At 41.5% G+C, this 20984-nt stretch overlaps 2 protein-coding genes across 7 annotated transcripts in view; one reads left to right on the top strand and one right to left on the bottom strand.

Moving 5' to 3' along the window:
- LOC123830753 (40S ribosomal protein S14-like) overlaps positions 1-2040 on the bottom strand; it is a 47758-nt gene extending 45718 nt beyond the window's left edge. The window contains 1 exon segment of the mRNA XM_045857277.1: positions 1946-2040. Within this exon segment, the coding sequence (XP_045713233.1) occupies positions 1946-2040 (95 nt within the window).
- The window catches only part of SLC4A7 (solute carrier family 4 member 7), a 99945-nt gene continuing 80734 nt past the window's right edge, over positions 1774-20984 (top strand). For all 6 annotated transcript variants that reach the window (XM_045857344.1, XM_045857338.1, XM_045857342.1 and 3 more), the window contains exon 1: positions 1774-2086. In XM_045857344.1, coding sequence (XP_045713300.1) covers positions 2039-2086 — 48 coding nt within the window. In that variant the 5' untranslated portion in view covers positions 1774-2038. The remainder of the gene's footprint in view (positions 2087-20984) is intronic.

Consider the following 20984-nt stretch of genomic DNA (forward strand, 5'->3'; position numbering starts at 1 on the left):
TTGCAAGCATATATTTTTAAGTCCTTGAATCTGACTACTTAGCTCTTTCGACTCTGGCAGCGAAGGTCTGGTACCTATTTTGTTCTGGTTACTACTTTGGCCATATCCTTAGCTGCTACCTAGAATGCTCTTAAGTCCTAAAGGATGTCTACTCCCAAAACATGCATTTAACATTTAACTGAGAGTTTACTGAGGCTAAGCACTCTTCCAGGATTGCTAGCAAGTAACAGCAAGCAAAACATAGAAATTGCTGCTTGCATGGAGCTTGCATTAGTGTGTGTGTACAGACAGTAAGCATAATAAAACGTAACACATACAGACCGTGACAAGAGGACAAATGCCGCACAGAAACGTAAAGCAGAGAAACACAATAGAGGGTGTTCTGTGTAAACTAGTTTTAGTTTTGTGGTAGGGGAACTGCATCGTAAGACAGTTCAGAGCTAATTCTTCCATATAATCATATTCACCTTAGTGATGAAATGAGTGTGAGTGATGGGTACCTGAAACAAATCTAGGAGGCTATTTAAACATTTTTTTTTTCAGTTCCCCTCTCACTCCATATTCTTTCCTTTTCATTCTTTTCTCAGGTTTTCTTTCCTTGTTGTTCAACTTTCTTTAGTGAAGTATTAGAAAGAGCAGTTCCACTAACTAGGATCTAAAACCAGTCATCTCTGTGAGGCTCTGTCTCCTCTTCTGTCAAGAGGAGGTAATAAAACATATTTTGGAGTATTGCGAGGACTAGAGATGAAGCATGTTCGCAGAATGTCACAGTCGCTAATTGTAGGCCTCTTTAAATGGTAGCTATTATAATAGAAGCACATTTGCTCTTACACAAGAGAATAATGTATGCCAGCCTTTAAGTAACTCCGGGAAATTAGAGCAAAAGGGGTCTAGGACTCAACCAGCATCCTTAACTATTTCTGACAAAGGCTTTATTAATATCCTATTGCAGATAAATAGGATATGCAATCCAGATCTGCTGTAATACAATTTCCGTCCAAAGTACTGATTTAGCTCCTCACTCTGTTAATAATACTTGTAACAAACATGCTGCGTGTCAGGCACATTTATGGATTGAAATGCACCTAATTCTTCAACGACCCTGTTTGTAGGTACCATCAGCTCCTGTTAGAGCTGTGTGTATTTGAGAGACACATTGTACGGAAGCCACCGTGGTGCCTGGTCAAGGGGGTGAGCCCAGAGCACACCTGGTCAGGAGTACTCCCTCTTTCCCAGGCCTGGAGTTGGGGTTCATGCCTACTGAACTGGGTGAAAAAAACTTGCAAGAGTCCCGAAGACCCGTTGGTTCTTTGGGGTTCCAGTGAGCGTCCTCCAAAAGGGTGGCATCCTTCTTCCCTCCTGCCTTTCTTTAAAGAAAGTGGTTAGGAGCTAGGGACGGTGGTGACCCTCAGCCCGCTTCCAAACTTCAGGGGAACTTCCGACCAGAAAAACAAGTTAGACATTTAGTTATGGTCATTTAGCATTTTACAAAGAGAGGCGGGGCCTCCAAAGGAGGTGGCAGGGGGTGTTTGTGTGTGGGGTACACGCGAATGCAACTCGAGAGCCGCCGATTGGCTGGGACAAACGCCCGTCCTGCTCCCTCCCGCCCCACCCCGGAGTGGCCTCGCGGCAGGGCCAGCGGATGCGCGGAGGCTGGCGGTGCCAAACTGGCAGGGGGCGTGACGCAAGAGGCGGGGCGGTGGGCCTGTCGGGGCGGGGTCTGGCATTAAGCGTCACGGGCTGCGGTCCCGCCCCTGGGTTTCTACAAGGCTCCCTCCTCCTTCACCGCCTTGTCCGGCTCCTCTCTCAGTTCTCACTCCTCGTTCCACGCTGCGGCCTCGCTGTCCTGCGAGAGGCAGTCCTGCGGCCGCTGCGTGCACACGCGCTCTCCGCATCTCGCGCACCAGGCTCTCCCCACGCGTGCGCACCGGGCGCACGGACACACGTTCGTTTCCCCTTGAGTCCTGGGGTCTCAGCGGCGGCGGGCGAACCGCGCGGGGCAACACCGTAGCGGCCGTCGCAGGCTGGCCGGCCGGCCATGGAGGCAGATGGGGCCGGCGAGCAGATGAGACCGCTACTCACCCGGGTAACGAGCAGGGTGAGGGCGCCTCGGGTGGCGGGGCTCCTCCGAGGGGGGGGGGCGCGGAGCGAGGCAGACAAAGGCGGGGGCGCGGCGAGCGCCGCGGTCCGGCCACCACATCCCAGCCCCGGCGCCCATCCACCACCCAGTGGCTGGCGCTCCTCTCCATCCCCTTTGTGTGGCCGTCCTGGGCGCGGGTGCGAGGGGGCGGGCAGCGGCGAGCCGAAGAGGCCCGAGTGGGGGCCACCGGCGTGCCACGCGCATCCTCGCTACCCGTATCCTCGGCACAGCTGGGGCCAGACTCTGGCACCCCCGCAGGGCCCGTCCTCCCTCCCTCGATCCCCACCTCTCTTCCTTTAACTCTGCAGCGTTCATCCCTTAATTCCCGAGCGTCCTCCCCGGCGGGGTCTCGGTTCCGGGTGCCTGGGCGCTGGAATTCAGACCAGCCCCTCGAAAGCCCGTCTTTCTTTTCCCTTTAAGGAGGAGCTCGACTCCACCTGTCTCTAGCTCCAGGCGGTGGTGAAGAGCTGGGGTGAATCTATCCCCTTATTTCCCGTCTCTCCACCCGGCCCGCGCTGTGCTTTGTTCGGTGAGTTCTGCGGCCGCGTGGACAAGCCGCCTTCCTTCTCCGCCAAGGCTTCTCCTCGCTGCCGACTCTGTCTGGCCCGCCTCCTCCTCTTTTGGCGAAAACCGGAGCAGTGTACTCCCGCCGCAGGCCAAATAGAAAGAGGAAGGTGTCCGGAGTCTCGTTGCTGCTCCTCCTCTCACCAGCTTAGCCAAGTCGCATTTTCCGGATAGGCTGGCTTTGGCTTCAGGGTTAGAGTCCGAGGGGACTGGGGGGTTGGGGTGGGCTTTCAGAGGTCGGTGTTCCCATTTGGGGTGCTGGACCCAAGCTCAAGAAACGGACTTCCTGCTTTCATGTGGAAATACATGTGTCCCCACAGTTGTGATTCTCTTCTTCCTTCGTAGTTCCTGTCGCAGGGCGCATGGAGGTGTTACACATTTTCCGATTTCCAGTTCTTACTCTGTGACCAGAAAATGAGGGAGGTCGCGGTGAAAATTTTCCAGTCTTTTACAACTAACAGGAAAATTGCTTTTCACGTGTTTGTATTAAAGACTTTTCCCTAATAGCACCCCCCCCCCACATGCCCCATCTTTGAAAAGATTATTGTAAGGCCCTTAGCGAGTAGTCATTCATTATTTCAGTATGTTAATTTCTAAATTCTCAGAACAGGGAGAAAAACTGAATCTCCAGACAGTGAAGTCATTTAGCAGTGGTTTTTGAGATCATTCACAGAGATGGTAATGCAATACTGGAAACTCATCCTAAGGAATCTTCTGTAATTGTATGCCCCTTGAATAAAGTGTTTTGGATGTGTGTTTTAGCACCTTCTCTAATTGTGTGTATTGGATAGTGTCGTTTGCTCCTGAATTTATTATTTGCAAGTTTTCAAGTTTGAGCTGTAAATAGCATCTGAGTTTTTATAAAGCCTTCCAAGTCATTCATTCACTCATTGTAATAACACTTCCTTAGAACCTGCTCTGTAGTATCCAACAAGAGAGATACAGCTGGACTCCTAACAGAACTCACATTAGATGAGGGAGACAAATGACACCGGAGTCATCAAGCGCTGCATTAATGGCAGGGCAGGGGAACACTGTGGGAGGCCTTTGTACCTTCTAAAATACCTTTGGGGAAATAAGACTTGGCTACAGTAAAGGTATCCATAATAAGAATAAAATAAAAAAGGCTATTATACAGTCAGAAAAAAGGATGGGAACACGGGAAAACTTGGTTTAAGTAGTAGAGAACACTGAAAACTGGGATGAGAGGGACTTTAAATTGACAAAGTGAAATCTTTTCCTCCCTGATTTTTTTCCCCCTCCAGTAGATGAAAGTCATAAAAATGGAAGAGAATGATAATTCATCAGTTATAATTTCTCTAACTCAAGCCAACTGCTTAGCATAGCCAGAAAAAGTAGCATAAAATTCTGTAGGTATATAATTATGCAAAAATGTTTCCATAAATTTGTGGCAGTTGATATTCTGAAATTGGAATCCATATGTTTCATGGTTTAGGCTCAAAGATTTTTTTCTCCCTCCAAAATTCTGTAACTTTCATTGACCATGGTTTTGGGATAGAGAGTAAAGTCATTCATCTTAAAAAATGCAACTTCTCTTTGCTATGTTACAGAAACTTATAATTGTGGGCCTCTCTTAAAATTGATTTTAACTGTCAGTCTGATTTTCTGGTATAGATTAAATCTCGTTACGACAATAGCACCGTTTAGAGCAGGGGTGTCAAACTCATTTTCACCGGGGGCCACATCAGCCTCACGGTTGCCTTCAAAGGGCCAAAAGAATTTTAGGACTGTATAAATGTAACTACTCCTTAACTGTTAAGGAGTTGAAATTACATTAGGCCCTTTGAAGGCAACCATGAGGCTGATGTGACCCCCAGTGAAAATGAGTTTGATACCTCTGGTTTAGAAGCTTCACAAGTCTTATTAGCAAATGTTTTTTCTTTTAAGCAGTTCTTGATTTAACGCAATTCTGTTAACATTGAATTGAGGCTGTTCCATGAATTTTGTTGTAAGATTTCATTCATTTTATGAGTATTTATTAAGCATCTACTAGATGCCAGGCAGTGGGGTTATAGGCAGACAAGGCAGGCAGAATCCTACCTAACCTTATTGAATTTATTTTGGCATGTGTAGTGAACACTATGATAGCATTTGCATTCTTACTAATTCCGTTTGTGAGCACCAGTTAAAATATTTCCATGAAGTCTGTTAGAAATACTTTTTAAAAAGTAGTCATTAGAATAAATGAAAAATATTGAAAACCTAGTATGAGTTTAGTGGTGATTGGCAAGTAGGCATTTGGTAGGTCTGTAAATTTAAGTATCTCTGGGGATCTGTGATAGTTCCAGACCTAATATGTACCCCAGACGTAATATCAGGATTTTACTTAACTTTTTGCCCTATAGTTGGTATCTCTGGGCCACAGTCCATGGAGTTGTAATGAAAGGAGAGACCGCAAATCTGTTATCTGCGCAAATGAAATTGGAGAACAATTGAGTTGGGTTGAAGAATTGTTTTGTTTGGTAATCGAGACTAGAAAGTACACAGGTTTTCTTCTAAGAGGGCTTAGGGTATGCGTATTCTGTAACGCTAGACTCTTGTTACTTGAGTAGGTTAAAATTGAAAGCCAAAGTAACCTGGTGCTGGAGGAACCTGGAGCATTATTTTAGTGATATGTGGTGTGCTAACTAACCAATGCATTCTAAAACCTTGGTCGTTAACACTTGTCAACATCCTGTAGTGGGTTGTTTTTCTTCCTCTTTCTTTCCCCTTCTGTCTTACTGTATTTTACCACAAATATGATCTTAGAAACTGCAACTGATGAGATGGGCCTTTTATATATAAAAAAAACATACAGTTGATTCATAGGGTTAATGTTATAGGTTAGTCAGCGTGGCTTTTGATTTACTATATTCTAGCTTTTATTTGGTATGGAGTCTTCTATAGTTAATCAGTTTTTATGCATACAGTATTTACAGTTTTGCAAGTAAGCATGTATCAGTGATGAAGATCCATGTTCACATATAAAAGTGCAGTTCGCTGCCCCCACCTTTTTTTAGCCTGCCTCTTGAATGTTGAGAAGTTTTGACTCCTGTACAAAGCAGGTAGCTATCCCAACATTATAATTTACAATGGAATTTGCCTCTGTTTTTTTGTTTAGCCAACAGCTTTGTGTATTTTGTTGAGTGGTGTGTTGAATTTTACAGTTTGGGGAAGTTTAGGATTATTTGAATGATAATGATAATAGACCACGAAGGGGTCTGTGGTTGGCATCTTGTTATGATAGTGATGGCCAGTGCGGCTATTAATAGTTTTCCAGAGGGCAGCGGGCTCCAGACAGGAGGAGTGCTGGATTTCTAAATGAGTGAGTCTGCTCCCACGGGCTACACAATTTTACAATAAGTGCTATAAGATGAGCGTGGCCAAACAACACCCTGTTCAGTGCTGCTGAAGATAATATGATTACGGCCTAGATTTGCATTTTCATCTGGAGCTGATATGCCAGTACAGAAAGGTTTAGTGTGACTATTTTAAGCAGACTTCAAAATTTCCTTTAAAGGCGATATTTTTAAACATTTAATTTTTCTTGAGCTATAGTTTGGATTTTAATAAGTTCATTTAAGCAGTGTTTTTTCAGATGGTATTTAAGTCAATGGTAAGGCGCAATTCACATTTCACAATGAAATAGAAAAGGTGCTTTACTGGGTTAAATATCGTTTTCCTTCTGTGGAGAACACTGTGTGGATTAGTATCATTCGGTTCTTACTGTGGTCACGTGTCAACCCGCGCAGAATTGTCCTCTCCCTGGATTCCAGGACTACATTGTTTCTTGTGGGTTTCATAAAAAAATTTTGTCAGATCGCCGGATTTGGAGAAGCTTTTGAGTCATATATCATTTCTGATCAGAACTTGGGAAGTGGATATACCTTTCAGAATGGATTCTCCTGTGCAAGTTTGTATACTGTAGAAAGGAATGTGGAATGGTTTCTCAAAAGAGCATGAGAAGGAGCAAGGATACGTATAATCTTTTTTTCCTCTTCATTTGCCGTAACATAGCCAGTCGACCCTTGAACGAGCAGAGCTTAGGGGTGCCAACTCCTGTGCAGTTGAACATTTGTGTGTAACCTTGAGTCCCCCGAAACTTAACGCCTAATAGCTTCCTGTTAGCTGGAAGCCTCACCGATAACTGATATTTTGTATCTGTATGACATACTGTATTCGTACAATAAAGTAAGCTAGAGAGGGGAAAATGCTACTGAGAATCATAAGGATGAGAAAATACGTTTACAACACGGTGTGTATTCATTGAAGAATACCTTTGAGTAAGTGGACTGCACAGGCCAAACCCGTGCCTGCACGGGCCAAACAAACCTGTGCTGTCCGGGGCTACTTGGTGCGTGTGTGCTGGGCGCACGTCTTATACACGGACTGTTTTCAGCGTAACACCATTCTGTATTCTGGAAAAAGCACTGAAAATACTTACGTAGAACTCCTTTGAGCCTCAGGAATTGATGTTTTCAACAAACAGGAAATTCATGTGTAGTGGACTGTCTCCTTCCTTTGACTTCCATGGTGATGTTGGAGAGTGTTGGAGAGGTGTTTCATTAAAAAAAAAAATCCTTTTAAGAAACATTTTTTTGATAAGTGTTTAAATTAGAAATTTCCATTCTGTTATACTTTGACCATGGGGATATTATCTCCATTTAGAAAACATCTTCGTAATTTTAGTACTTTCACTGTTTGCCGTGGGTGGGTGGGCTTTTGTGGAGAGGAAGTGTTAGGAAGGGACTCATTTGTCTGAACTAGAAGAGACACCCCCTTTGGCAGATTTGAACTTTACCACAAAGTTTGATGGGAGGAGGTTAGGCCAGCCCTCAGCCCCCACTGGCCCTCTTCTTGGAATGCCCCTCCGCAGGTAGAGTGCTGCCCCCCCAAACAGATGTGGTGGCCCTGCATGTATTGCCTTTCGATTTAATACCTCTTCTTTCGTAATCATTGTGCCTGTTAAACTATAATCATGGTTGGGGATTCTTTGAGAAGGATCTACGTTGAGAAGTCCCAGAATTTTTTTCCCTTTCTCCTGTGCATTCACCTTGTCATGTTCAAATTTGCTGCAGAATTGTATTTCTAGTAGATACTGCTGTCACGTGTGAAATACATTGCTTTCTAAAAATCCTGGACGTTAAGATTTTATATTGAACAAAATGAGTAAGAGACACAACTTTCTTAATCCTGTAGGAATTTATTTAAAATGAGGACTTGTGAAAAATTAGACTACAACCCCTTGAAGCAGTTTCCACAGATATTTAATACAATGTACTTTGCTTGATATCATTAATTGTTGAACACGATCCCTATGAATATCCCAAGGTACACTTCATGTTGAGTTTTCTGCTGTTTTTTTTTATTAGCTTAGCATGAAAAATGCCCTGGGTTTCCTCTTAGTGTTTGGAATATTAATGGTGCCGTAGATAATATAGTACTGTCTATTTAAAATTACTTTTAAAACAGATATGACCATGGTGACTATGGATGGGTCTCAAGGGTCGATGAATCCCCAGAAACTAAAACATTTTATGCTTGTATGCATTCTTTCCAGAAGATGGTCAAATAACTTTACACTCAGGTCTCAAAGGGGTTTTTAATTAAAAAAACAGCTAAGGAATGCCTAGTCCCAAAATTAGTTCAGCTTGGTTTTCTGCCTTTCTTAAAAAGTTCATACTCTTAAATAGATGACAGTAATTATTACATCCATCCCAGTATTTGCTCAAGTTTGTTTTGCAGAATACAGTATCTATAGAAGGTTTTGCCAAAGAATCAGTCATCCTGTAGCCAATTAAGTTTGGGAAATGTTACATACTATACTTTCCGGGGATTTACAATGTATTGAATATAATGGCAAATTACAGTGCATGGTGGTGTATGAGAAACCCCATATAAATACATTAAACTTTGATGGGGAGAGAATGCAGCCATGTGAGGTGGGAATTTCTGATGGTTCCTATAAAAGATGAACAGTAGACCCCCTAACATGTTATATTATAAGTTCCAGAAAGCAAATCCTGTGATACTGCTAATTCACTTGTTACAGCAAAAGGAGATATTTGGAAAATGTATCACTTAAGAAGATGCTTTGGAAGCAACCTGATAGGGCACAAGTTGAATAAATTATGTGCTAGCCACACAGTAGGATACTACAGGTATAAAAAAAGAATGAGGACGATCTTTTGTAATGAAATGGAAAGATCTCTAGGATAAATTGATTTAAAAAAGCAAGGTATGGGAAAAAGGATACTGTATAGTTTTTTTCCCAAGGGCAGGGGAATAAGAAAGTGTATTTATGTTTACTAGCATTTGTATAAATGTACTGGAAAGATGAACTACTGCAAATGGTTGCCAGAGAGGGTGTGAGGGAAGAGGAATTGAGACAGGAGTGGGATATACCTTCAGTGTGTACCTTTCTAGACAGTTTCCGTTTTTGAACCATGAAAACATCTGTTCAGTAACATAGGATGATTGGTTCATGTTGCTTTATGTTATAGGTTAATGTATCCTACAATTTCATGAAAGAGACACATATGACTATTGATATATTCTAATATACTATTATGAACTACTTAATTTTCATGTTATAAAGGCACCATGTAAACGCCAAAGTTGTTAACACACGTTATCAGGAAAGTTGCACGCTGTGTGCCTGAGTATGATGTTGAATGCACGAGCCCTGTGGAAAGTTTGAGTTTGCGTGCTGCTAAGGTCCTGATCCTTCCCTCACTTTCACTTCCTTTCTAACCAGGGATTTAGGCTGGTGAGGAGCAAGCAGAAGGCAGGGCTTAGGAGGAGGCTGAGGGTGCTGTAATAAATGAAGTGCCTTAAGGCTGTGCTTGGTCATGTATATGTAATATATATGCTCAAACTTAGAATTTTACTTTGTGCTTTTTATACTTACCATTGGTTGAAGATAATACATATTTTAAAAGTGATCCAGATAAATTTCTATGAATTGTTGAGATGAGGGTGGCACCGTTGCGGGGGCCACTCGGTAGGGGAAGTGTTTTTCTGTTGGCACCCCCGGAGGCACCACTCACCTTGAGCGCAGTGTGGCTGGCTGCTCCTTGAGGCGTGCGCCACTGCGGTGCTGCGGGAAGATGTCACTGTAACTACAGATTCCTCATGTTGTTCCACGTGTTCCATGCGACACGTCTGCCCCTACACTTAAAAAAAGTAAGTTAAAAAGAAGACGAAAGAAATGATTTCCAGTCTTTAGAAGCCAATATCTGGAAAAGGTAGATAATCATTTTTTTCCTCTCTTGAAAGTATTTTTATCTTTTCATTTGGGTGTAAACTGCAGTAATGCTCTGGGACTTGACACCCCTGCGGATGAAAATGATGCAAGCCCACCGAAGGTTCTGGGGCAGTCCTCCGATCAGGGCGGGAGAAGGGACATAGTGTTTCTCACATGGATGCGGATCACTAATCCAGGATTCATGGTTTTGTCTGTTGCTAGGAGGCAGGTTAGTGGAGAATAGGTAAGTCAGTCATCTTTTAGAGAAATCCTGCTTTGAGCCATGCATTTCACTAGGCATCTGTTCACCACTTATCATCCCTGCGGCAGATGTGAACTGACGGGCAGAGAGGTTTCCAAAACTTTCCCAGGCCATGCAGTTGGTAAGAGGCTGAGCTGAGAGTTGAATTCATGGCGGATGCCAAGGCACTGCTCACCCCTGGTCCTTCGTCTGGAGTCGTCCATCAGAGATGCCTGTTGGTCAGCACCATTCAAGGTTCAGCATATCAGATAATTTTACTTAATGATACGTGAAAGTGCAGTTTGTCTCAGATAATTAATTAGCTGTCATTTACTTCCCTAAGAGCTTTTATTACTTTATCTTTTGTGAATTTGTTGCTAATATAACCGCAATTAAATATTTCAATGAAATTTGCCTCTGCCTCTGCATTGCGTGAGGGCTGGCATGGAATTTTTCTGGATCATTGTTATTAAATCCTCAGTTAGGTCTGTTCTAGGGTCTAACTCATAGAAAGCATCCAGTGACTGTTTGTTAGCGAATGAATGTTAGCATAACACCGTGAATTCGTAAGAATGAAGTTGAATGTGCTTCTAGTTCGTTGTTTAATCAGTCAGTTAATAAATCATACAGCTTTTTTTTGTGGTTACCATTAGGACTGTTATTTTGCTTAATGTAACTGCCAGTTAAAGAGAATGTTTCTTCCCTTGGTTCTACCAGGGTGGGGGGAAGGCGATATTGGATAGATACAGTTCAGATGGATTCTGAAGTAAGAGTACTTAACTTTTTTTTTAAACCCAAGGTAGGATTTTAAGCCAAGTGAGTAATAAGCACATTAAAATGAAAGTTTTATGACTCTTAAGATATTTTTACACATTATAAATACATTTCAATTGATTGTTGGAAAGCAGTGGTATTTTAGTTGTATATTGATACTTGTGTAATATTCGCTTTATGGAAATCTGTGACTTCTAATGTATGTGACTGTAAAGGACCAATGGCAAGGAAATGGGAAGTATCTGGCAAGGAAATGCCAGATACTATGCCCGTTATTGTGTATATTGGTTTGAAATTGTGCTGTTTTATTAATGCCTTAGAATTGTTGCTTACATACTAGATTTTTTTCCTGTTCATTGTCTTTTAATTTTATGATTTTCGAGCTTCGTGGACTCCCTTCCTGTGTCTGAACCCCTAACCTCCTAGTCCAGGCATCAGTGTTTGTGCAGGTGCTCTCGCTAGCTGGGGCCCTGACTCAGTAGAGTCCCTTCAGTAATACTCTGTACTTATTTTTGTTTTGCTTATCATTGTTCCCAAATGACCTCCTAATATGTTCAGGAAGACTTTCCTCATCCATTTTGCACAGGCCATTAGCAGTATCATCAGTATAATGTTCTGTTACGAGCTTGTTTATATCTGGGCAAGTTGGTCTCCTTTTTGTTAGGGATAAGGGATTCTTTCAGACTGAAATTGGCCTTCGTTTGGTCGCTCATTTTATTGCATCAAACTGTTTTTATTTGGTAACAGGAAATGCACTATATAACCACAAGACCCAGGCCTCATTTTAAAAACAACATACAATTTGGAGGTAATTTAGCCTATAGCCCGTGGTATAACAGGAATTGTACGGGCTTGGGTTTCAGCCACACCTGAGTTCCCTGCCCCTAATCTGCCACCAGGTGGCCTTGGGCAGCTAACGTCTTTGAGTCTCTTTTTTTTCTCATTGATAAAATTGAAATTATAATACTTCCACAGCTTCAGGATCAGGGAAAAGCATATACTATATGATATACTAAAGGTTTCCTTGGAAACTTGTTATTAATAATCCTGTGTTATGAAATATCTCATGTAACAAAATTCTAAATTACTGTACGTATTTACTGAAGACATAGATGGCAAACAGTCTTGACTATCCTTAAACCTTGGCACTGGAAAACTTCTGGGTAGCCCTCTGGGGAGGCGCTGTGCATTCAGAAAAGCTCAGTCTTCCTCCTGTGTCTCCTATCACACTAGACCACACTCACAACGCTTCTCACACTGGAGATGGGGGGTGTTCCCCACACCGAGCAATTCTGGGACACCAGCTGGGTGTCCTGCAGTTCAGCTCAATTCTGACACCACCTCCTAGGAGACGGTGTTAGGTCCCAAAGGTTAAGGGCTCAGTCCCCCAAGGCCACCTGCCCTTCAGGTGCCAGTTGCAAGCCCAGGTTGTTACCTGTGCTTCTGATGATCAGCTGTAAACCCCAGGTTCCTGCCACCTCGTCCTTGGATTGGGTTGATTTGCTAGAGCGTCTTACAGAGCCCAGGAAAATAGTTGACCAGTTTATTCTAAAAGGATGTGATGAAGGCTAGAAATGAACCTCCAGGAGGAAGAGGTGTGGACGCCGAAGTGTGTGGGAACGGGCACAGAGCTTCGGTGCTTCTCCAGGTGGGCCACCCTCCCAGCACCTGCACATCCTCACCAACCTGGAAGCTCTTCGAACCCGTGGTTTTGGAATTTTTATGGAGGCTTCATGGGTAGGCACTACAATCATGAACTCCGTTTCCAGCCCCTCTCCCCTGTCTGGAGAATGAAAGCTGGGGCTGAAAATTCCAAGCTTCTAATTAATCAGGGCTTGGTCTTTCTGGTGACCCACCCCCAACCAGGAGCCTACCAAGTCACCTCATTAGAACAAAGGACACTGCTATCACTCAGGGAATTCCAGGGGATTTAGGAGCTCTGCCTGGAACCAGGGACACAAACCAGTATTTATTTACTTAGAGAATGAACTCTGACTAACCTCTGCTTGTTCAGCTTTTAAAGTAGTTGTTAAATAAAATTTAGGAAGGGTTATCCCACATACTCATTCTCTGAATCTTCTCCACTCTTTTCCCAACTGCAGGTTGTGATTTACTAGTGATTTACAAAAACAGTTTATTGGATTATCACAAGAATTTAAAAAATAGAAAGGTAACAACAGGGTAGACAATGGCAGAACGTGTTGCAGGTCCTAAGGGCAAATACTGTTTTGTGAAACTTGTTTGTCTTATGTATACACATGTAGACATGTAAACAAACGTGTGCTGTATTTGCAGGGGTCGCTATTAAAAAAGGAAAAGGAAATCCATTTCTACAAATTAACATTTGATTACATTCTTTGGGGGATAAATACATATGTGCATATGATATATAAACTTTTTTCATTTAAAGTTTTAACATATCCAAGTAAGTATTTTGATTAAACATGTCTAAGTTAATGCTACATCAAAAAGTTTTTATATTGGAGAATTTAGCTTCACATTTTGTCAGCAATAGCTTACTGGTTTCATGTATAATTAGTGAGGTGTAAGGAGAAGGAAGAACTGCTAGTGGATCTTCCTCTGTTTGATTTCAAACTCCCATCGACGGTTCCAACCTTTAGGCTCCTGGGCAAAAGCAAAAATGGGAATATTTGCAGTTAGAAAGACTTTGTTTAGTCAGTGTGACCCAGAAGTACCTGAAATATTGTAATATTTGGGATGATTTCACTTGGAAAGGACTTGTGGAAAACTCTGTTGATAAAAATCTTCAGGAATGTAGCAGTTGAATCAGTACTCCATGACTATATTAACTGCTTTGAGATTTTAGAAGAAGCAAGATGATAAGCATGGAATGCTTAATGACACAGAGCTATAATTCTCCTGTGTGAGGTGCATGTAAACAGTAGGACAGACTTGAAAGAAGACCAGTACTGTTTACTGTGCAGGATAATCCTAGAGACTTAGGTTTGTTTTGGAGTGAGATCTGAAGGAGGTTCCTTCTGGTTAACCAGTTTGTGCTGTAGGAAGGCATGAGTGATTCTATTTGATGAGCTCTAATTTGAAAACAGATTTGCAGCTTAAGTATCTGAAAGTGAGAAAAGCAGAATATGTTCCTGTATGATAACTATTTTTTTCTTTTTGTGTATTTAATAGAAGGAAATTTAGTATTAAATATTAATTAGTATTGAATATTGACATAGATCAAAGATGTGTATCTAATATCTCTTGGAGGTGGAATTTAAGGGCAAATAGATTATTATATTATTTTTATAATGTACAAAGCATGCATTATTTTTGTAATAAAGGTACTTCAAAGTATCTGAAGTTATTCTTTCTTAGCCACTTTCCACACAGATCAGTGGAATGATTATCCCTACAAGAGCTAAATTATTTTGCAGGAGCTGGACAAAATGGTCCTTTTTCTCTGAGACTGCTGAGTGGCTCACCACCGTAGCACTTTAGCAGTGGCTTTAATTATTGCCCTGCGTGTTTAGTTTTTAACTGTAAAGATGGTTGTAGTGAAAATTATGTCCATGTGACAGCTTTAGGCTTTTGCTGAGTTTGTGTGTTTAGGCACGGGCATCACGTTACCAGAAGTCCTCTAAGTTCCCGCAGTTCAGAACTGAGTTCCTTTCAGAGGTTTTTTTAAGCGTAATCAGTGTGTGAACTTCTGATGCCTGTTGGGGAGGTCCTCAATAGAACTACTATAGGGATTCATTCCTCTTTATGTTTCAGTGTCATTCATGTGATTCAGTAACCAGTATTCTCTCATAATTCTGAGAACTTTGAAGCTCTCCAGTGACTTATCTCACTTTTGAGGGGTGGTTTGCTGCTCCCTCCGCTTCCCTATGCAGTTAGAATCCATGGCCCATCTCTTCAGCCTCTCTTTTTGTTGGAGGACATTCGTAATCATGTTTAATGGTATTAAATAGGTCAGTAAATCCCCAATTCTCGATCAGTTTCACTGCTGGGGTGGGGGGGTGCTCAGAACTGCGGGAAAAACCATTGCATAGCCTTGTAGATTGGTGCCCCTGTACATTCATGTTTCCCTCTGGGTCTACAAATACAGAAAACACTCCTGGGTATTTCTAATTATTTCGTATTCCCTACCGTGGGGGTATTAAACATTCTCTGCTGTCTTCAGGCTGTGTCCTTTCACCCCCTCAGCCCCAGCAAATACAGCTACTGTCTTCACGGAGCCAGCAGAAGATACCAGAAGGGAGCTCTATCTGACGCTCTTTCCACTTGGATAGCTCAGCTGAAACTTGACATGTCCTAAGTAGATCTCATCAAGCCTCTTTCTCAATTTCTTATCAGTGAGTGGCACCGCTGTCTGGCTCAAATTTGTAAGTGTGAGCGTTATCCACGAATTTTCTTTCCCTGTACTCACCACCCAGATTCAGTGGGTTCAGTATTCTTTCCTCAAATCTGTTGACTTCTCTCCTTACTTCCTTTGACCCATGGTTCAGGCCTCTGTCTTCTTTTGCTTGAAATAATGCAGTACATTTCCAGGGTTACAGGAAAAAAATAGTATTCTGTTAAAGAAAAACTATTTGGTGACACTTGTTTAAGAATGGTAAAGCAGACTTTATTTGAGAGAGGGCGTTCTGAGGGGTGTAGGGACCACTACAGTGGGAAGGAGAGACTGGACTCAACTCGGACTCTAGCAGGGACAGGGGGTGGGGGTGGGAGGTCAGTGGATGGAAAGTTACTGAGGGAACAGCGGAGGTTAAGGGGGATTCTTTCTTGTTAGACCAATTCAGCAAGAGTGGCTAAAGGCAGACTGCATGATGGATATCAAGGCTGAGTCAGCTAACAAGGATTAGGGATTTTCCTTAAACTGACTTCAGGATTCTGCAAGGACAGAGAGGGAAGCCAAAGGTCAGCTTTGTACCTCATTCAAGTTTGGTCGATGGAGAGTCTTTGTCACCACTTCTTGCATGTAATTCTTCACAGCGTTGCCTTGCTAGGTGGGATTTGTAGCAATAATCATGCTCCCCTTACTCTTTGGATGAGTCTGAAACTTACAGGCCCTGGAGGTTCTGGTCCATTTTCCCTTCTCCATCTTTTTCTGTCCTTACTGCAGTTCCCCCTTGTTCTATATTTCATTTCAACCACAGTCAACTGATTTGAGTTATTTGACTATACTAGGCTTTTGGGTATATTATATCTCTACTCCTAGCACAGTGCCTGGCACACAGGAGGCACTTGATAAATAACTGTTCAATCATAAAGTGAATAAAGGAACAAATGAAAGTGCCTTGAAGTAGAAGGGTAGGTATAAACATCTCTGAATTATATAGAGCTATCCATATGATTCAGTTAGTGAAAAAGACACAATTTTTTATTTAATTGAAGAATCAGTTGTTAATGCAGACAGCGACTTAATTAGGACATGGGTTACTATATTTTCAGTAAGATGCCATTTGTATAAAGTAAATGGAAAATCATTTGCACTGAAGAAGCCTTTGATATAAAGGTTGGTATTAAATCTTCTTAGAGGTCTGCATGCTGTTCCCCAGGCACATTCTTCATTGTTCACTCTGTCTCCCAGAATTCATGCGGAGGTGACTGAAATGAATATGCAGCCCTTATCAGAACTGGAAAGGCAAGTGGCAGTATGACTGACCCATGCTAGGACCAAGTTCTTGCCTTCTCTTTCAAAATGTCAATATTTTAAAAGCAAATAAAAGCTATATGTGACTTCCTTTGAACCTGTCTAGCATGAAATACTGTATTTTGTTTTTATCCCTAAGAATCTTGTTGTCTGCATCCAGAGTTAATAAAATTCTGCATGAAGAAAATTGTGTCTTCAAGGAGCTTGAAATGAGTTGGGAGATGGTAGTAGATATGTAGAGAATAAATTTAATCTCACTTAAATGTAAAATGTAAAATTAACATAGTATGTGATCATGCAGTAGGGTGGTAGCAATACCCAGTATTTAATTGAGTATATATTTTGTGCTATGATCTTTTTGAAGCTTATTACATTCATTATCTTGTTTAATTTTACACCCTATCAGTTGTAAGCACTGTTATTATCCACACTTTTCTAAGCCCATTGCCTTTGTTATCTTGTTTAATTTTAGCAGCTTATCAGCTGTAAGCACTGATATTTTCCACATTCTACAGATGAGGACACTGCGATCTAGTGAGATGAACCAGCTGGCCCAGCTAGTAGCAGAGCTGCAGTTTGAATTCAGGCTCAGACTCTAGTGCCTAATCTTATTAATGTTTTAGCTCCAGCCAAAATAAACTGGTTGACAAATTGCGTTATATATGTCTAGGTACAGTTTTCAGTAGTATCTAGTCTTAATTTTATGTTCATTTCTTGGCTAAGGTCATTAAGTAGAAGCTGTTGCTCAAATATATGTAAATTGTCTTAATCACTTGATAAAATTTTGTGTGCTGTTTGCTTATTTAAACATGATTTGGTTTCTGAGTACTGTTCTGTTTCTTCCATAGTCATCTATTTTAAGATTGCTGTTTATTTTCCAACCATTCCTACATCTACTTTCTATTCCAAAGATTTTGTAATGTCTCTTATTCATTATAGTTTCATCTGTTCTCTTTGCCATCCTTTAAAAATTACTGTGATGCTAGTGAATGTTGGGAAAGAGAAGACATAAACCCAAACTCGAATCTTTGCTGTCGTGTTCTCTGATGACCTCTGTCATTTTTCTTTACTCCCCTGACCCTCACACTAGGTAAGCAAGCATAAAGTGAGTTACTATTATTAGGAAGTTAATTTATATATATCTTAAAATTATTTATTTATTTACTGATTAATTTGAGAGAAAGAAACATCGATCTGGGGGGTTTCCACCTGCAGGTCCCCCCTCCCCCTGGCCGCCAGGGATGAGAATAAGTCTACCAAGACATGATCTGCTTGGGGAGGAAAGGTGGTAGATCTCTTGAAGGATAAGGGCCAAGAGCCTGTTCCTCAATGGACTTTTATTGGGTTCATTTGCACAAGAATACAGGTAAAGCTCATTAATCATTGTCAGGCAGTAAGGATCACACATTAGATAAGAAAGAGCTCTGAGGGCCTGTTTTGAGTGAGGGTCAGATAGCTAAAGAGCTGTAAAACTTTGAGGAACAAACTTCTTGCTTGGACCCTTTTCATTTAATTGAGAACATTCTAAACAAAGTAGTTTTCACAGGATTTTACATATTCTTTCTTAGGCCTGATCACCTGGGGAACCTGCTGTTTCCAGCACAGGGCTGCACCACACTCTGTCATTGTTTCAGGGTTAAGTCAGGCCGAGGAAGCAAGGCAACCAAGAGATTAGGAGACTTCTCTCAGACAGAATGAGGACTCAGGCTTTGTCAAAGCCAAGGGTGAGGGTCCATCACCCCCTTTTGCTGTACCCCCCAAAGTCCTTCCTTGGGGGCCTTCCATGTGATCATGCCTGTCTTAGGTCATTCCCCCTTGGGGAATCCTACCCATCATTGGCTAACTGACCGAGCCCTGGGGGGCAGTTATGGATGTAGTAAAAGGAGCAGAAGTGCTCCTGCCAGGGAGATAAGCTTTGTCTCCTTAGTGGCTTATGGTCCAAAGGTTGCTCCCTCAGCCTTTGGAGGGGTTACAGCTTCTAAAACCAGGCAGGGCTGTTGCCAACAGATCTGTTATTCCACTTATTGGTGCATTCGTTGGTTGATTCTTTTCTGTACCCTGACTGGGGATCAAACCTGCAACCTTGGGACCACGCTCTAACCAAATGAGCTACCTGGCTAGGGCTTAGGAAGCTTTTTATTCACATAAAAATGTGTCTCCTGGAGAGCAAATATAGAAAATATTGAGATAAGGTGAAATAAAACATTTGTCCACAGTGTTCCTTTGAATTCATTTGAATTAGTTACTACAAGTACTTCAAGTTAGGTCATATGAAAGATTTGAGCATTATAGATTGAGCAATAATTGAGCATTATAAAGTTAGATTGAGCATGAGGGTAATTGCCTGATGAATTGGTTTTCATTCAAATTTGGGTAATTTGAGGAATAAAGATTATCTTGAATCTTTGAAAAGGACCTTGCATCAAAGAATAAATGGCAACAGCATTTGTTGTAATTGGTCAAGACTTGCCAGTTTACCTCCATAATGGTTAAATTTGGCAATATTTTATTCCTAAATCCTTAAACTGTTTCTATTTCCAAACTGACAGCTTTTATCTCAGTAAGTAAAAACAAATAGAGTAAGTTGTGTGAGTGTTCCAGGCAGGCTGCTTTTGGTGATCCGGAGTCAGAAATACATGTAAACTCGCTATGGTTAGGGGTATATTGTAACCATATAGGGCTTTTTGCTGGGATCCAGGAAGAGCCACACCAGAGCTTCAGAAAGAGGAAAGATAGCTTCAGAGAACAACTATCTGTAGTCTTCATCTTCCTCATCTCTGACATATGGCTTCTTTGTCAGGTGCCACTTGGCATCACTCATAGTTTCTCTCTGCTTCTGCTTCAATTTTTCACTTTTTTTTGGCTGTCAATCTGATAGAGTCCATAGTCTGGATGCTTCTCAGCTAGTCTGGTCTGTGACTTTAATTAAGTAAATTAACCAAGTAACTGCATTTTGGTGAAATGCATACAGGGACAAGACACAGTGATTTTGTGCAGTGTGATCAGTTAGTCTCAGATGCATTAGCACAGAGGTGCTCTGCATCTCACAAGCCACCCTGAAATGTGAAGGTTTAGGTTTAATTGTTTTATATGTAATGTGTAAATGCATGCATAAGTAAAAAGATTCCCATCTTTTATTTATCTAAAAAGTTATATTAAACTATACTAGGAATATTCTGTAGAGTAAAATATCCATATGACATTGAGATTCTGGTGAGAATAGGTAGCCTTTGATAAAACTTTTATTTTAAATCAAGTTTAAGATGCATTTCTGTCTGTAGAGTTCAGTGCTAAATGCAGCTTTTATAAAAGGATTAAGGCTTTAAAGTTTGCCCGTGTGCGTGTTTGTGCTGACTTCTGAGGAAGAACCTAGTAGGTTATTTTTTTATTTATTTTACAGGATCCAAAAGTACAGGAAATCAGTAGCAGCTCCCAGTTACTTCTAACGCAGTGGGTTTGTGTGTGTTGGGGTGTGTTTCTGCCTGTTTGGAGACATTTGGCAATTCCTGGAGCCTTTTTTTTTTTTGGTCATACCTGGGGAGATAGGATATGTGTGCTGTTGGCATCTAGTAGGTGGAGGCCAGATGTGCTACTGAACATCCTGCAACACATAGGACATCCCCCCCCAAAAACGAAATGTCCAGCCCTACATGTCATCGGTGCCAAAGTCAAAAAGCCCTGTTCTGTAGAATCAAGGATCATAAAACAAAAAGATCAAAAGATTCAAAATAGAGAAGACTTAAGTTTTTAGAGATACAGAAGTCACTCTTTACTGGCTTTGAATGCCTTTGAGGAAGTGAGAGGAGTTCAATCAGATTATTTTAAAATTTCTTTTACTTTTTATTTGTTACTGAATTTATTGAGGTGACACTGGTTAATAAAACTATAGGTTTCAGGTGTACAATTTTGCAGTACATCATCTGTATATTGTATTGTGTGTTCACCACCCTGACTTACTGTTTAATTTCTTGGGTGAAATTTCCTAGTTAACGGTAGCCGGAGGTAAGACACACAAGAATGAAAAATTGTTTGTAATTAACATGTAGGACTGCTATAACTAAACTAATATATTCTCAATGCAAATATAAATTGATCTATGTCTACTTTTCTCTAGCATTTAAGTGTGGAGTATTATTCTAAAGATTTTATCCATTTATTTTTAGAGAGGGAAGGGAGGGAGATAGAGAGAGAGCGAGAAACATCAATGTGCGGTTGCTGGGGGTCATGGCCTGCAACCCAGGCATGTACCCTGACTGGGAATCGAACCTGTGACACTTTGGTTCGCAGTCTAGTATTATTCTTAAGAAATATAGAGATATACTTTGTCAAGTACAGTTACTTTTTGCAATGATGTGTTTGATTCTGGCGTGTTTTTCATAAAAAATATTTTATATTGGGAACT

This window comes from Phyllostomus hastatus, unplaced genomic scaffold (genome assembly GCF_019186645.2).
Source record: "Phyllostomus hastatus isolate PE091 unplaced genomic scaffold, TTU_PhHast_1.1 phas_scaffold_129, whole genome shotgun sequence".
NCBI classification, from domain to species: Eukaryota; Metazoa; Chordata; class Mammalia; order Chiroptera; family Phyllostomidae; genus Phyllostomus; species Phyllostomus hastatus.